The sequence below is a fragment of the Anthonomus grandis genome, chromosome 18, assembly GCF_022605725.1.
Source record: "Anthonomus grandis grandis chromosome 18, icAntGran1.3, whole genome shotgun sequence".
Lineage (NCBI taxonomy): Eukaryota > Metazoa > Arthropoda > Insecta > Coleoptera > Curculionidae > Anthonomus > Anthonomus grandis.
Genome location: NC_065563.1, coordinates 12343090 through 12361046, shown reverse-complemented (window position 1 = coordinate 12361046; position 17957 = coordinate 12343090). Strand labels below are relative to the sequence as shown.

General features: G+C 33.9%; 2 protein-coding genes across 3 annotated transcripts in view; both read left to right on the top strand.

Annotated features, from left to right (window-relative positions):
• The first annotated feature begins 16 nt into the window (after nt 1–16).
• On the top strand, nt 17–1710 carry LOC126746780 (N6-adenosine-methyltransferase non-catalytic subunit). The gene is made up of 7 exons (XM_050455160.1): nt 17–183; nt 257–433; nt 487–587; nt 642–977; nt 1027–1142; nt 1201–1338; nt 1407–1710. The coding sequence occupies exons 1-7, from the start codon at nt 118–120 to the stop codon at nt 1658–1660; spliced, it is 1188 nt and encodes a 395-aa protein (XP_050311117.1). The 5' UTR covers nt 17–117; the 3' UTR covers nt 1661–1710.
• A 1961-nt stretch (nt 1711–3671) lies between these two features.
• The window catches only part of LOC126746682 (serine/threonine-protein kinase/endoribonuclease IRE1-like), a 32900-nt gene continuing 18614 nt past the window's right edge, over nt 3672–17957 (top strand). For both annotated transcript variants that reach the window (XM_050455005.1, XM_050455004.1), the window contains exons 1-9: nt 3672–3934; nt 3984–4107; nt 4174–4359; nt 5101–5337; nt 5392–5629; nt 8420–8738; nt 8789–9058; nt 9118–9299; nt 17829–17945. In XM_050455005.1, coding sequence (XP_050310962.1) covers nt 3860–3934; nt 3984–4107; nt 4174–4359; nt 5101–5337; nt 5392–5629; nt 8420–8738; nt 8789–9058; nt 9118–9299; nt 17829–17945 — 1748 coding nt within the window. In that variant the 5' untranslated portion in view covers nt 3672–3859. The remainder of the gene's footprint in view (nt 3935–3983; nt 4108–4173; nt 4360–5100; nt 5338–5391; nt 5630–8419; nt 8739–8788; nt 9059–9117; nt 9300–17828; nt 17946–17957) is intronic.

Below are 17957 nucleotides of genomic sequence, written 5' to 3'. Positions count from 1 at the left end.
TGTCACTATGACGTTTCTGTGTTAACCTAACCTCACTTTAATTTACGTCAATTTTCGTAAACATTTAGGCTGTTTACATTTTTAGCTTTTTTTCTTAATTAAAACTTAAGCGGCATTATGGGAGACATGTTAAAAGAACGTAGGGAAAAGTCACGCAAAAGAAAACTTTTACTGGCCCAAACTGTACGTACTAATAAATTTCAAAAAGAGGCATTTTTCAGGCTCTGATTGTACTTCTCCCTTAAATGAATTCCAGTTAGGGGTCTCCGGTGCAGAAGAACTGAGACAGATCTTGGGCACGGGCGAAGCCTCGTCAAAAAAACCTGTCGATAAGCCGAGCACTAGCAGCCACAACTTGGAATATGAGCAGTACGATTACAATAAAGATGCCTTGGACGAGATGGTTTATAGGGACTCCTCGACATTTCTAAAGGTACAAAGCATTTTGAATTTGTTAATAATTAATTTCTATTGTCCATTTAATAGGGGACTCAGTCTTCAAATCCACACAACGACTATTGTCAGCACTTTGTGGATACAGGACAGAGACCACAAAATTTCATTAGGGATGTCGGACTAGCAGATAGGTAATACCAGTAAATCTTATTTGAAGTGTACTAAGAACCCTCTGCTTATGATAGATTCGAAGAATACCCCAAACTGCGTGAACTGATTAGATTAAAAGATGACTTGATAGCCACCACCGCCACCCCACCGATGTACCTTAAATGTGACCTCACTAATTACGACCTGAAGAACTTAAACTCAAAATTCGATGTGATACTTATCGAGCCTCCCTTGGAGGAGTATCAGAAGACCCTGGGCGCCACCAATATGGAGTTTTGGTCCTGGGACCGAATAATGAACTTGGACGTTGGGGAAATTGCTGCCCAGAGGAGTTTTGTGTTTTTGTGGTGCGGAAGTTCCGACGGGCTGGACATGGGACGAGTGTGCCTAAGGAAATGGGGGTTCAGGAGGTAAGAGAGTGATGAAAATCCGTTGTCAGGTTCATGGTATCGGTTTTAGGTGCGAAGATATTTGCTGGATAAAGACGAACATTAAGAATCCTGGACATTCGAAGAATTTGGATCCTAGGGCAGTGTTTCAGAGGACCAAGGAACATTGTCTGATGGGCATTAAAGGTAAGTAAAAAAAAATGTGGTCAAAATTATATTTTTATTGATGAATTGCTCTTGTTAGGTACCGTGAGGAGGTCAACCGATGGGGATTTCATTCATGCCAATGTGGACATCGACCTGATTATATCCGAAGAACCCGAGTACGGCAGCTTAGACAAACCGGTGGAGATTTTCCATATAAGTGAACACTTTTGTCTCGGTACCACAGCCCCGAAGTGACTCATATTTAAGGGTGGTTTAATTAGAGTGTTTTTTTTTTTTCTTTAGGTCGAAGACGTCTTCATATATTCGGCAAAGATTCGACCATTCGCCCCGGCTGGTTAACGATCGGACCCGAACTGACGAATTCCAACTTCGTGGCCGACATTTACGCGAATTATTTCGCAAACGAGCAAATCACCACCGGGTGCACCGAGAGAATCGAGGCCTTGAGACCGAAAAGTCCCCCGCCCAAGGGAAAGGGCAACGCGGGCGGCAGGGGGCGCGGCAGCTTCCAAAGGGGACGCGGACGCGGTAGATAAGCGTTCTTTTTTTTGTTTTAACTAAGAAATAAAGCCTTTTTGTATGAAAAGCGGTTTTTTGTTTTATGTGCACGCACTATTCAGCACATAAGGACGCAGTCTTACAAACATGCTGCCTTGGCAACTCCGTAATAAGTCAAACGTCAAGGAGTGTTTTATACACTGGCAACAATGTAATAATCCAATAAAATCAAAGCAGTGTCAAAAGTAGACGACCGAAAACACTAATAATAAATAAGTTGTTAATTATTGTCTTCGAGGTTTGGAACACAAGAAGTAATTTTAAACGTCAATGCCACTGTCATCTGTCAAAATATTTAAATTGTCAATGTCCTTTATTGGCAGTTTTGAAACATTGCGGCACTGGCAACGGTGTGAAAATCAAAACGTCACTGTCAACATAACTAAAAAGTCAATGTCATACTAAAATCCCAAAAAAAAAAAATACTAATTAATTATAAGTGTTGTTTAAGTAAACTATTTTCATAGAACCCGCTTTTTTCCCTTATTCATCAGTCTTGGCAATTTTAGAACATAAAAGGAACCTTTTAAAGGCTGCACTGGGTATTAATTCAAACGTCAATGCTTATCTGTCAAAATATTTAAAACTGTCAATGTCAAACTGGAAGCTCACACCCGCCAATAATATAAAATAATAATTATTAGTGTAGTTTAAATAAACAACAACGGTGTCCGGGTTTTTTCCTTTATTTCGCAGTTTTGGAACATAAAAAGAAACTTGTAAAGGCTGCACTGGCATAATATAAACGTCAATGCCTCCGTGACCTGTCAATGTCAAACTTCAAGACAACAAACGCCAATAATAGAAAACAGTAATTGATTAATAATTACTAGTGTGGTTTAAGTAATCAATTGCCGTACCCCGTAATAGAGTAAACTGATGAGTTCTGGTAATTTTGGAACATATTAAAAAGAAATGTTTAAAGGCTGCACTGGCACCACTGATATGCCTCAAACGTCAATGTCATTGTCAAAATAGTTAAAATGTCAAATTAAAAGATCGAATACACTAATAAGATAAAACAGTAATTAAATAATTATTCATTATTGGTGTAGTTTAAATAAGCAATTGCCTTAACCGGTTTTTTTCCTTCATTCAGTTTTGAAAGATAAAAAGAAATTAAAAGAAGGCTTTAATTAAAAGGCTACACTGGCAACACCGTAACAATTTAAACGTCACTGTCAAAACACAGTTGAAATGTCAACGTCAAACTGGTAGATCAAAAACACGAATACGTAGTTTAAATAAACAATTACCATAGAACCCGCTTTTTTCCCTTAATCAACAGTCTTGGCAATTTTGGAACATAAAAGGAAGCTTTTAAAGGCTGCACTGGGTATTAATTTAAACGTCAATGCTTATCTGTCAAAATATTTAAAAATTGTCAATGTCAAACTGGAAGCTCACAATCGCCAATAATTAAGTAAATAAATAATTATTAGTGTAGTTTAAATAAACAACAGCGGTGTCCGGTTTTTTCCTTTATTTCGCAGTTTTGGAACATAAAAAGAAACTTGTAAAGGCTGGACTGGCATAATATAACCGTCAAAGCCTCCGTGACCTGTCAATGTCAAACTTCAAGACAACAAACGCCAATAATAGAAAACAATAATTGATTAATAATTACTAGTGTGGTTTAAGTAATCAATTGCCGCACCCCGTAATAGAGTAAACTGATGAGTTCTGGTAATTTTGGAACATATTAAAAAGAAATGTTTAAAGGCTGCACTGGCACCACTGATATGCTTTAAAAGTCAATGTCATTGTCAAAATAGTTAAAATGTCAAATTAAAAGATCGAATACACTAATAAGATAAAACAGTAATTAAATAATTATTCATTATTGGTGTAGTTTAAATAAGCAATTGCCTTAACCGGTTTTTTTCCTTCATTCAGTTTTGAAAGATAAAAAGAAATTTTTAAAGGCTACACTGGCAACACCGTAACAATTTAAACGTCACTGTCAAAACACAGTTCAAATGTCAACGTCAAACTGGTAGAGCAAAAACACGAATAATATAAAACAGCAATTAATTATAATTATTGATGTGTTTTAAACAAAATAATTCCATTGCCCGGTTGTTTTTGCAATACTTCACAGTCGACTTTAAAAAAAAAAACCGAACCATAAATGTGTATACATAAGATCTCGATAAAACCTTCGCGGCATCACCAGAATGGCAAAAATCATTTGGCGGCTCTTGTGGTTCTACACTTTCATACAAGTGGTGTATAATGACGAATCTAAACAGGTGAGAACCCCCTTAAAACGTGACGAAGCTTAATCTAATTCCGTTTTAGGGAGAGCAAAAGTTTGAACTGGCCGAGGAGCAGGACAGTCGTCCCTTGGTCATCGCCACTTTAGATGGCACTTTGACATCATTGGATAAACATTCTGGAAAAATCCAGTGGAAGATTAAAGATCGTAAGTATCTTATTTAATCAGTACATATGTTGTCATTTGATATCCGCCCTCTTAAACATTTTTTAGATCCAATTGTTCAAGTCCCCTTAGACACATCAGAGGCTTTAATACCAATTTTCCTGCCCGATCCTAGAGATGGCTCCTTGTACCTTATGGGGAACAGCAGAGAGCCCCTTAAAAAACTGCCTTTTACCATTCCACAGCTCGTGCATTCTTCTCCGTGTAGAAGCTCGGATGGAATTCTTTATACAGGTAAATCATGCTTTTTTGGTATAATGGTGCCAACTTTAGTGGGCCATAAATTTTAGTATGTATTGTTTGAATGTAGCTAATAATAATAATAATTTAAATTTATAGTTTTATTGATTATTTTGCAATTTTTTAGATTATTACATCCATATTTTATATCAGGCTTGTTTTTAAAGAGTAGTTATCCCCAGTAGGTCAAATATTATTGATTTCCCTTAATAATTTATGGCTTATAAATCCCTTTGAATTTGTTTCAATTAGAGACAAGGGTTTTATTTTTGTTTTAGCCTGGGAAAGATAACATTTGCTGATGCAATTAACCTTGAATATGTTATTTTATAGATGGTTTTGTAGATAAGAGAGAAACTTGTTTTTTTTTAATTTGATATCATTTTAAAGGAATTCGGAAGAATAGATTTAAGGCTAAAAAGTCATTCTGATTTAAAAAATAGGAGCTGTTTTAGCTGGGGTCCTTTTTTTACTACTTACTTAATTACGAGACCCATTAAAGTTGAATTTTTTGGAACCATGTGAAATATTTGTTCATTATTGATGAATGAACTATTCCCATGTAATAATCAGGCTTTTTCCTTGAAAATAAAAAAATCCAAATCCTCTCACTTTAACAGATTTAAATAGACATAACCTAACTTTAAAGTTGTTGTTTTAATTCAACACTTGCAGATACAAATCAGAATTTAATATATTAAGTGCTATTCATACCTAAATAACCATGGTCCTTAGGCAAAAAAAAAGACACCTGGTACAAACTGGACCCCCTGACTGGCAATAAGGAGCAAATAATCGGATGGGGCGACAACAGCCCCACTTGCCCCATAGAGGTGAATAATTTCGTTTATATCGGACGTACCAAGTATAACATTATGATGGTGGACACCGGTATGCACAATAAAAAGTGGAACGTTACTTTTTATGATTACACTGCTGCCGATATGTCTGGAGTCGAATTAAGTAATTACGGTCAGTGGGTTCATTATATCTCAAAATTTTTTTTTTCAAATGAACCATATGTAGATTTGGTCCATTTTGCATCCACATCAACTGGCACGGTACTAACCCTGGACCGCAGAAAAGGTAATTTGCTATGGCAAGCGGACTTGGGCAGTACCGTGGTGGCCATGTACCTACTCTCCCTCGAGGGACTGGTTAAAGTACCTTTTACCAGCTTGTCCAACCACACCATCAATTATTTGGCCACAGAGATCGACTTACATAAAGGCCTCATGGATAATCCCAACCACATGAAGTTGTAGTAAGTACATAATGAAATTTTGTTTTGCCTCTTTTTCAATTTTCAAGAAGTTAGATTAAAAAATTTCCGATGCATGGATTTTGATGATTTTTTCAATAGAACTTGAAGAACATTCCAAAGAATCTTTTAAGGCAAAAATCAAGCCAATCTGAACACTAGAAGTGAAGTTATGAGTCAAGTTACCTGAAAGTGGGTATATTCTTAGACATGGTTTTCAAAAAGTTAGATTAAAAAATATCCGATGCATGGATTTTGATGATTTTTTCAATAGAACTTGACAAACATTCCAAAGAATCTTTTAAGACAAAAATCAAGCCGATCTGAACACTAGAAGTGAAGTTATGAGTCAAGTTACCTGAAAGTGGGTATATTCCTAGACATGGTTTTCAAAAAGTTAGATAAAAAATTTCCAATGCATGGATTTTGATGATTTTTTCAATAGAACTTGAAGAACATTCCAAAAAATCTTTTAAGGCAAAAATCAAGCCAATCTGAACACTAGAAGTGGAGTTATGACCCAATTTACTTAAAAGTGGGTATATTCTTAAACATGGTTTTCAAAAAGTTAGATTAAAAAATATCCAATGCATGGATTTTGATGATTTTTTCAATAGAACTTGAAGAACATTCCAAAGAATCTTTTAAGACAAAAATCAAGCCGATCTGAACACTAGAAGTGAAGTTATGAGTCAAGTTACCTGAAAGTGGGTATATTCTTAGATATGGTTTTCAAAAAGTTAGATTAAAAAATTTCCAATGCATGGATTTTGATGATTTTTTCAATAGAACTTGAAGAACATTCCAAAGAATCTTTTAAGACACAAATCAAGCCGATCTGAACACTAGAAGTCGAGTTATGACTCAAGTTACCTGGAAGTGGGTATATTCTTAGACATGGTTTTCAAAAAGTTAGATAAAAAAATTTCCAATGCATGGATTTTGATGATTTTTTCAATAGAACTTGAAGAACATTCCAAAGAATCTTTTAAGACAAAAATCAAGCCGATCTGAACACTAGAAGTGAAGTTATGACTCAAGTTACCTGAAAGTGGCTTTATTCTTAGACATGATTTTCAAAAAGTTAGATTAAAAAATTTCCAATGCATGGATTTTGATGATTTTTTCAATAGAACTTGAAGAACATTCCAAAGAATCATTTAAGACAAAAATCAAGCCAATCTGAACACTAGAAGTGAAGTTATGAGTCAAGTTACCTGAAAGTGGGTATATTCTTAGACATGATTTTCAAAAAGTTAGATTAAAAAATTTCCAATGCATGGATTTTGATGATTTTTTCAATAGAACTTGAAGAACATTCCAAAGAATCTTTTAAGACAAAAATCAGGCCAATCTGAACACTAGAAGTGAAGTTATGAGTCAAGTTACCTGAAAGTGGGTATATTCTTAGACAAGGTTTTCAAAAAGTTAGATAAAAAAATTTCCAATGCATGGATTTTGATGATTTTTTCAATAGAACTTGACGAACATTCCAAAGAATCTTTTAGGACAAAAATCAAGCCAATCTGAACACTAGAAGTGAAGTTATGACTCAAGTTACCTGAAAGTGGCTTTTTTCTTAGACATGGTTTTCAAAAAGTTAGATAAAAAAATTTCCAATGCATGGATTTTGATGATTTTTTCAATAGAACTTGACGAACATTCCAAAGAATCTTTTAGGACAAAAATCAAGCCAATCTGAACACTAGAAGTGAAGTTATGACTCAAGTTACCTGAAAGTGGCTTTTTTCTTAGACATGATTTTCAAAAAGTTAGATAAAAAAATTTCCAATGCATGGATTTTGATGATTTTTTCAATAGAACTTGACGAACATTCCAAAGAATCTTTTAGGACAAAAATCAAGCCAATCTGAACACTAGAAGTGGAGTTATGACTCAAGTTACCTGAAAGTGGGTATATTCTTGGACATGGTTTTCAAAAAGTTAGATAAAAAAATTTCCAATGCATGGATTTTGATGATTTTTTCAATAGAACTTGACGAACATTCCAAAGAATCTTTTAGGACAAAAATCAAGCCAATCTGAACACTAGAAGTAAAGTTATGAGTCAAGTTACCTGAAAGTGGCTTTTTTCTTGGACATGATTTTCAAAAAGTTAGATTAAAAAATTTCCAATGCATGGATTTTGATGATTTTTTCAATAGAACTTGAAGAACATTCCAAAGAATCTTTTAAGGCAAAAATCAAGCCGATCTGAACACTAGAAGTGAAGTTATGTCTCAAGTTACCTGAAAGTGGGTATATTCTTAGACATGGTTTTCAAAAAGTTAGATTAAAAAATTTCCAATGCATGGATTTTGATGATTTTTTCAATAGAACTTGACGAACATTCCAAGGAATCTTTTAAGACAAAAATCAAGCCGATCTGAACACTAGAAGTGAAGTTATGTCTCAAGTTACCTGAAAGTGGGTATATTCTTAGACATGGTTTTCAAAAAGTTAGATTAAAAAATTTCCAATGCATGGATTTTGATGATTTTTTCAATGGAACTTGAAGAACATTCTAAAGAATCTTTTAAGACAAAAATCAAGCCAATCTGAACACTAGAAGTGGAGTTATGACTCGATTTACTTGAAACCGATGCTCAAAAACGTGGACAAAAATATTATTTTATAGGGTCATTAATTAATTAATTCATCTACACCTTTCATTGATTTATAGATAGTTTTGCAAATGTATATGTATGTAACACTTTTGTAAATGGATTCCGTAAATAAATAAATAAATAAATAAAATATAAACAAGAAACACCCCAAATTAACGAATTTCAGTCCAACTTTATACATCGGTGAACACCACCATGGCCTCTACGCAATCCCCTCGTTAGTGGACCAAAATGTAGTGACCATAACCGCCTCCGACGAGGGCCCCTTACTATTAGGGGGGCCCCACGCCCACGACCCCCCAAAGTTATATCCCGAGTACCCCCTTCCGGGGCACAACTACAAATTGCCCCAGAACGTGCTGCCCGAGGACACATTTCAAAGTTTATCGGGTTTCAATGGCCATCTGGTGATTTATACGGGGCATTACAACGTGCCGAATTTCACCGATTCGGACTTCGTGGGGCCCAATAGGCCCGTGAGACAGGTGAGGCTGGTGGGTTTTTTAGATGAGTACATTATTATTGATGTTTTAAGGTAAAATTACTCACCGATGCCAGTAATCCTTCGGTGGGCACTCAAACAACGGACCTAGAGGCCGAAACTGGCGAACTGGAAAACGAAACTAAACCGATATTCATAAAAAAAGAGAAAATTCCGGATCGTTTGAGGGTGGAAAATTGGTTTTCCCGGAATTACGGGGACCTGAAAAGTTGGATAAACCAGCAAGAGAACAAGGGGATGAAGTTAACGTTAATCGTGATGACCGGTCTGGTGTTTAGTATGTTTTGGTACCTACAGATGCAAGTGAGTTTTACCACTTTTATTTTTGGGTAAATTGGGAAATTACTGTTTGATGTTTTTAGGTTAGGGAAATGCAACAGTCCCAGAACGGTTCTAGGGGGAGCCATCAGAGCTCTTATGGCAGGAACAGTCAGGTTACAGCCCTTACCGAAGAGCTGCCTGGGGGACTGGTGAAAGTTGGAAAAATCATTTTTCATCCCGAACAGTTGCTGGGAAAAGGGTGTGAAGGGACTTTTGTTTATAGGTTAGTAAGTCATTCATAGATAATCATGATTTTTTTGTAGAGAATGACTTCCATACATGCAACATCCTTGAAGCACTTTTTCCCTCAAAATTGAACTTCTATCCTTCATTACTCAAAAACCTTAATAGAGTTTTCACTCAAAGTTTAACCAATTCTCACTGAACAATTTCATGTATTAAGAGTTTCGGTAGCTTTAGAAATTTCTGAGTTGTAGTCAGATTTACCTATTGAGAACTATAGGAATTTTAAGAGTGAGCTGCACAATTTAAGTCAACAGAACTTGACAATTTTGTGAGGGATTTTCAAAATTTTTTTAGGAAATTATAAAGGGATTCCTGAGGATGAATTCCATGCATAAAACATTCTTTTAAGTGAACAACTTCCTAAACTATAGCGGTTTTAGTGAGTCACACCCTTGAAGCGTTTTTCTCTTAAAAATTAAACTTCTGTGCCTCATTACTCAAAAACCACTTGAGGCATCTTAATGGGGTTTTCACTCCAACTTTAAGCAATTCTTATTAAGTAATTTCGTATATTAAGAATTCCTGCAGCTCAAGAACTTTTTGAGTTATAGTCAGATTTACCTATTAGGGACGAAAATGGAAATTTCAGAAAAGCGTTTTATGATTTAAGTCAACACATTTTTGGGTATAACCCGGCAAGAAAATGAAGGATTTTCATAATTTTTTTAGGAAATTATAAAGGGATTCCTGAGGATGAATTCCATGCATAAAACATTCTTTTAAGTGAACAACTTCCTAAACTATAGCGGTTTTAGTGAGTCACACCCTTGAAGCGTTTTTCTCTTAAAAATTAAACTTCTGTGCCTGATTACTCAAAAACCACTTGAGGCATCTTAATGGGGTTTTCACTCCAACTTTAAGCAATTCTTATTAAGTAATTTCGTATATTAAGAATTCCTGCAGCTCAGAATTTTTTGAGTTATAGTCGGATTTACCTATTAGGGACGAAAATGGAAATTTCAGAAAAGCGTTTTATGATTTAAATCAACAGATTTTTGAGTATAACCCGGCAAGAAAATGAAGGATTTTCATAATTTTTTTAGGAAATTATAAAGGGATTCCTGAGGATGAATTCCATGCATAAAACATTCTTTTAAGTGAACAACTTCCTAAACTATAGCGGTTTTAGTGAGTCACACCCTTGAAGCGTTTTTCTCTTAAAAATTAAACTTCTGTGCCTGATTACTCAAAAACCACTTAAGGCATCTTAATGGGGTTTTCACTCCAACTTTAAGCAATTCTTATTAAGTAATTTCGTATATTAAGAATTCCTGCAGCTCAAGAACTTTTTGAGTTATAGTCAGATTTACCTATTAGGGACGAAAATGGAAATTTCAGAAAAGCGTTTTATGATTTAAATCAACACATTTTTGAGTATAACCCGGCAAGAAAATGAAGGATTTTCATAATTTTTTTAGGAAATTATAAAGGGTTTCCTGAGGATGAATTCCATGCATAAAACATTCTTTTAAGTGAACAACTTCCTAAACTATAGCGGTTTTAGTGAGTCACACCCTTGAAGCGTTTTTCTCTTAAAAATTAAACTTCTGTGCCTGATTACTCAAAAACCACTTGAGGCATCTTAATGGGGTTTTCACTCCAACTTTAAGCAATTCTTATTAAGTAATTTCGTATATTAAGAATTCCTGCAGCTCAAGAACTTTTTGAGTTATAGTCAGATTTACCTATTAGGGACGAAAATGGAAATTTCAGAAAAGCGTTTTATGATTTAAATCAACACATTTTTGAGTATAACCCGGCAAGAAAGTGAAGGATTTTCATAATTTTTTTAGGAAATTGTCAAGAAATTCTTCAGGAAGAATTCCATGCAGAAAACATCCTTTTAAGTGGACAACTTCTTAAAATATTGAAGTTTTAGTGAGCCATACTCTTGAAGCGTTTTTTTTCTTAAAAATTATACTTCTATCCCCGTTTACTCAAAAATAACTTAGGGCATCGTAATGGGGTTTTCACTTAAAGTTTAATTAATTCTTACAGAACAATTTGATATACGAAGAACTCCTGTAACTTAAGAACTTCCAGAGTTACAGTTAAATTTATATGGGAGGGCCTGAAATGGGAATTCAATTAATAAGTCTTAGAATTTATGTCAACATTCTTATGCATATGACCCGTCAATATGATGAAGGATTTTCATAATTTTTTTAGAAGAGTGTAGAAGGATTCCTGAGGATGAATTCCATGCATAAAACATTCTTTTAAGTGGACAACTTCCTAAACTATAGCGGTTTTAGTGAGTCACACCCTTGAAGCGTTTTTCTCTTAAAAATTAAACTTCTGTGCCTGATTACTCAAAAACCACTTGAGGCATCTTAATGGGGTTTTCACTCCAACTTTAAGCAATTCTTATTAAGTAATTTCGTATATTAAGAATTCCTGCAGCTCAAGAACTTTTTGAGTTATAGTCAGATTTACCTATTAGGGACGAAAATGGAAATTTCAGAAAAGCGTTTTATGATTTAAATCAACACATTTTTGAGTATAACCCGGCAAGAAAATGAAGGATTTTCATAATTTTTTTAGGAAATTATAAAGGGTTTCCTGAGGATGAATTCCATGCATAAAACATTCTTTTAAGTGAACAACTTCCTAAACTATAGCGGTTTTAGTGAGTCACACCCTTGAAGCGTTTTTCTCTTAAAAATTAAACTTCTGTGCCTGATTACTCAAAAACCACTTGAGGCATCTTAATGGGGTTTTCACTCCAACTTTAAGCAATTCTTATTAAGTAATTTCGTATATTAAGAATTCCTGCAGCTCAAGAACTTTTTGAGTTATAGTCGGATTTACCTATTAGGGACGAAAATGGAAATTTCAGAAAAGAGTTTTATGATTTAAGTCAACACATTTTTGGGTATAACCCGGCAAGAAAATGAAGGATTTTCATAATTTTTTTAGGAAATTATAAAGGGTTTCCTGAGGATGAATTCCATGCATAAAACATTCTTTTAAGTGAACAACTTCCTAAACTATAGCGGTTTTAGTGAGTCACACCCTTGAAGCGTTTTTCTCTTAAAAATTAAACTTCTGTGCCTGATTACTCAAAAACCACTTGAGGCATCTTAATGGGGTTTTCACTCCAACTTTAAGCAATTCTTATTAAGTAATTTCGTATATTAAGAATTCCTGCAGCTCAAGAACTTTTTGAGTTATAGTCGGATTTACCTATTAGGGACGAAAATGGAAATTTCAGAAAAGAGTTTTATGATTTAAGTCAACACATTTTTGGGTATAACCCGGCAAGAAAATGAAGGATTTTCATAATTTTTTTAGGAAATTATAAAGGGATTCCTGAGGATGAATTCCATGCATAAAACATTCTTTTAAGTGAACAACTTCTTAAACTATAGCGGTTTTAGTGAGTCACACCCTTGAAGCGTTTTTCTCTTAAAAATTAAACTTCTGTGCCTGATTACTCAAAAACCACTTGAGGCATCTTAATGGGGTTTTCACTCCAACTTTAAGCAATTCTTATTAAGTAATTTCGTATATTAAGAATTCCTGCAGCTCAGAATTTTTTGAGTTATAGTCGGATTTACCTATTAGGGACGAAAATGGAAATTTCAGAAAAGCGTTTTATGATTTAAATCAACAGATTTTTGAGTATAACCCGGCAAGAAAATGAAGGATTTTCATAATTTTTTTAGGAAATTATAAAGGGATTCCTGAGGATGAATTCCATGCATAAAACATTCTTTTAAGTGAACAACTTCCTAAACTATAGCGGTTTTAGTGAGTCACACCCTTGAAGCGTTTTTCTCTTAAAAATTAAACTTCTGTGCCTGATTACTCAAAAACCACTTAAGGCATCTTAATGGGGTTTTCACTCCAACTTTAAGCAATTCTTATTAAGTAATTTCGTATATTAAGAATTCCTGCAGCTCAAGAACTTTTTGAGTTATAGTCAGATTTACCTATTAGGGACGAAAATGGAAATTTCAGAAAAGCGTTTTATGATTTAAATCAACACATTTTTGAGTATAACCCGGCAAGAAAATGAAGGATTTTCATAATTTTTTTAGGAAATTATAAAGGGTTTCCTGAGGATGAATTCCATGCATAAAACATTCTTTTAAGTGAACAACTTCCTAAACTATAGCGGTTTTAGTGAGTCACACCCTTGAAGCGTTTTTCTCTTAAAAATTAAACTTCTGTGCCTGATTACTCAAAAACCACTTGAGGCATCTTAATGGGGTTTTCACTCCAACTTTAAGCAATTCTTATTAAGTAATTTCGTATATTAAGAATTCCTGCAGCTCAAGAACTTTTTGAGTTATAGTCGGATTTACCTATTAGGGACGAAAATGGAAATTTCAGAAAAGAGTTTTATGATTTAAGTCAACACATTTTTGGGTATAACCCGGCAAGAAAATGAAGGATTTTCATAATTTTTTTAGGAAATTATAAAGGGATTCCTGAGGATGAATTCCATGCATAAAACATTCTTTTAAGTGAACAACTTCTTAAACTATAGCGGTTTTAGTGAGTCACACCCTTGAAGCGTTTTTCTCTTAAAAATTAAACTTCTGTGCCTGATTACTCAAAAACCACTTGAAGCATCTTAATGGGGTTTTCACTCCAACTTTAAGCAATTCTTATTAAGTAATTTCGTATATTAAGAATTCCTGCAGCTCAAGAACTTTTTGAGTTATAGTCAGATTTACCTATTAGGGACGAAAATGGAAATTTCAGAAAAGCGTTTTATGATTTAAATCAACACATTTTTGAGTATAACCCGGCAAGAAAGTGAAGGATTTTCATAATTTTTTTAGGAAATTGTCAAGAAATTCTTCAGGAAGAATTCCATGCAGAAAACATCCTTTTAAGTGGACAACTTCTTAAAATATTGAAGTTTTAGTGAGCCATACTCTTGAAGCGTTTTTTTTTCTTAAAAATTATACTTCTATCCCCGTTTACTCAAAAATAACTTAGGGCATCGTAATGGGGTTTTCACTTAAAGTTTAATTAATTCTTACAGAACAATTTGATATACGAAGAACTCCTGTAACTTAAGAACTTCCAGAGTTACAGTTAAATTTATATGGGAGGGCCTGAAATGGGAATTCAATTAATAAGTCTTAGAATTTATGTCAACATTCTTATGCATATGACCCGTCAATATGATGAAGGATTTTCATAATTTTTTTAGAAGAGTGTAGAAGGATTCCTGAGGATGAATTCCATGCATAAAACATTCTTTTAAGTGGACAACTTCCTAAACTATAGCGGTTTTAGTGAGTCACACCCTTGAAGCGTTTTTCTCTTAAAAATTAAACTTCTGTGCCTGATTACTCAAAAACCACTTAAGGCATCTTAATGGGGTTTTCACTCCAACTTTAAGCAATTCTTATTAAGTAATTTCGTATATTAAGAATTCCTGCAGCTCAAGAACTTTTTGAGTTATAGTCAGATTTACCTATTAGGGACGAAAATGGAAATTTCAGAAAAGCGTTTTATGATTTAAATCAACACATTTTTGAGTATAACCCGGCAAGAAAATGAAGGATTTTCATAATTTTTTTAGGAAATTATAAAGGGTTTCCTGAGGATGAATTCCATGCATAAAACATTCTTTTAAGTGAACAACTTCCTAAACTATAGCGGTTTTAGTGAGTCACACCCTTGAAGCGTTTTTCTCTTAAAAATTAAACTTCTGTGCCTGATTACTCAAAAACCACTTGAGGCATCTTAATGGGGTTTTCACTCCAACTTTAAGCAATTCTTATTAAGTAATTTCGTATATTAAGAATTCCTGCAGCTCAAGAACTTTTTGAGTTATAGTCGGATTTACCTATTAGGGACGAAAATGGAAATTTCAGAAAAGAGTTTTATGATTTAAGTCAACACATTTTTGGGTATAACCCGGCAAGAAAATGAAGGATTTTCATAATTTTTTTAGGAAATTATAAAGGGATTCCTGAGGATGAATTCCATGCATAAAACATTCTTTTAAGTGAACAACTTCTTAAACTATAGCGGTTTTAGTGAGTCACACCCTTGAAGCGTTTTTCTCTTAAAAATTAAACTTCTGTGCCTGATTACTCAAAAACCACTTGAGGCATCTTAATGGGGTTTTCACTCCAACTTTAAGCAATTCTTATTAAGTAATTTCGTATATTAAGAATTCCTGCAGCTCAGAATTTTTTGAGTTATAGTCGGATTTACCTATTAGGGACGAAAATGGAAATTTCAGAAAAGCGTTTTATGATTTAAATCAACACATTTTTGAGTATAACCCGGCAAGAAAGTGAAGGATTTTCATAATTTTTTTAGGAAATTATAAAGGGATTCCTGAGGATGAATTCCATGCATAAAACATTCTTTTAAGTGAACAACTTCCTAAACTATAGCGGTTTTAGTGAGTCACACCCTTGAAGCGTTTTTCTCTTAAAAATTAAACTTCTGTGCCTGATTACTCAAAAACCACTTGAGGCATCTTAATGGGGTTTTCACTCCAACTTTAAGTAATTCTTATTAAGTAATTTCGTATATTAAGAATTCCTGCAGCTCAGAACTTTTTGAGTTATAGTCGGATTTACCTATTAGGGACGAAAATGGAAATTTCAGAAAAGCGTTTTATGATTTAAATCAACACATTTTTGAGTATAACCCGGCAAGAAAGTGAAGGATTTTCATAATTTTTTTAGGAAATTGTCAAGAAATTCTCCAGGAAGAATTCCATGCAGAAAACATCCTTTTAAGTGGACAACTTCTTAAAATATTGAAGTGTTACTGAACTATACTCTAAAAAGCATTTTTTCTCTTAAAAATTAAACTTCTATCCCTGATTATTCACAAACCACTTGAGGTATCTTAATAGGGATTTGATTTAAAGTTTAAGCAATTCTTGCAGAACAATTTGATATACGAAGAACTCCTGTAACTTAAGAACTTCCAGAGTTACAGTTAAATTTATATGGGAGGGCCTGAAATGGGAATTCAATTAACAAGTTTTAGAATTTATGTCAACACGCTTATGCATATGACCCGTCAATATGATGAAGGATTTTCACAATTTTTTTAGAAGAGTGTAGAAGGATTGCTGAGGATGAATTCCATGCATAAAATTCCCATTTAAGAAAATAATTTCTTAAACTACAGCCATTTTAGCAGAGCCATGCCTTGAAGCATTTTTTACCTGAAAAATTGAATTTCTATTCCTGATTATTCACAAACCACTTGAGGTATCTTAATAGGGATTTGATTTAAAGTTTAAGCAATTCTTACTAAAGAATTTGATACATTAAACATTCTTGTAGCTCAAGAACTTCCAGAGTTACAGATAAATTTATATGGGAGGGCCTAAAATGGGAATTCAATTAATAAGTTTTAGAATTTATGTCAACATTCTTATGCATATGACCCGTCAATATGATGAAGGATTTTCATAATTTTTTTAGGAAATTGTAAAGGGATTCCTGAGGATGAATTCCATGCATAAAACATTCTTTTAAGTGAACAACTTCCTAAACTATAGCGGTTTTAGTGAGTCACACCCTTGAAGCGTTTTTCTCTTAAAAATTAAACTTCTGTGCCTGATTACTCAAAAACCACTTGAGGCATCTTAATGGGGTTTTCACTCCAACTTTAAGCAATTCTTATTAAGTAATTTCGTATATTAAGAATTCCTGCAGCTCAAGAACTTTTTGAGTTATAGTCGGATTTACCTAATAGGAACTAAAATGGAAATTTCAGAAAAGCGTTTTATGATTTAAGTCAACGCATTTTTGAGTATAACCCGGCAAGAAAGTGAAGGATTTTCATAATTTTTTTAGGAAATTGTCAAGAAATTCTCCAGGAAGAATTCCATGCAGAAAACGTCCTTTTAAGTGGACAACTTCTTAAAATATTGAAGTGTTACTGAACTATACTCTAAAAAGCATTTTTTCTCTTAAAAATTAAACTTCTATCCCTGATTATTCACAAACCACTTGAGGTATCTTAATAGGGATTTAATTTAAAGTTTAAGCAATTCTTGCAGAACAATTTGATATACGAAGAACTCCTGTAACTTAAGAACTTCCAGAGTTACAGTTAAATTTATATGGGAGGGCCTGAAATGGGAATTCAATTAATAAGTTTTAGAATTTTTGTGAACACTCTTATGCATATGACCCGCTAATATTATGAAGGATTGTCATAATTTTTTTAGAAAAGTGTAGAAGGATTGCTGACAATGAATTCCATGCATAAAATTCCCATTTAAGTAAACAATTTCCTAAACTACAGCAGTTTTAGTAGAGCCATGCCTTAAAGCATTTTTTACTTGAAAAATTGAATTTCTATCCCTGAATATTCACAAACCACTTGAGGTATCTTAAAAGGGATTTGATTTAAAGTTTAAGCAACTCTTACTGAAGAATTTGATACATTAAGCATTCTTCTAGCTCAAGAACTTTCCAAGTTATAGTCAAGATTCAAATAGTCAAATAAAACCCTTCGAATATTTGTAACGTGTCAAACACCTTAAATAACGTCGTTTTAGGGGCGAATTCGATAATCGCAGGGTCGCAGTAAAACGTCTTTTGCCCGAATGTTTCACTTTCGCCGACCGCGAGGTCGCGCTCCTGAGAGAGAGCGACGCCCATCCAAACGTAATAAGGTAATATAGTGC

What these genes read in the sequence shown, in the direction of transcription:
- LOC126746780 (XM_050455160.1), top strand. Translation starts at nt 118, where the DNA reads ATGGGAGACATGTTAAAAGAACGTAGGGAAAAGTCACGCAAAAGAAAA. An exon ending in ACTCCTCGACATTTCTAAAG is followed by an intron (nt 434 to 486) that starts GTACAAAGCATT and finishes TCCATTTAATAG; the next exon opens with GGGACTCAGTCTTCAAATCC. An exon ending in GATGTCGGACTAGCAGATAG is followed by an intron (nt 588 to 641) that starts GTAATACCAGTA and finishes TGCTTATGATAG; the next exon opens with ATTCGAAGAATACCCCAAAC.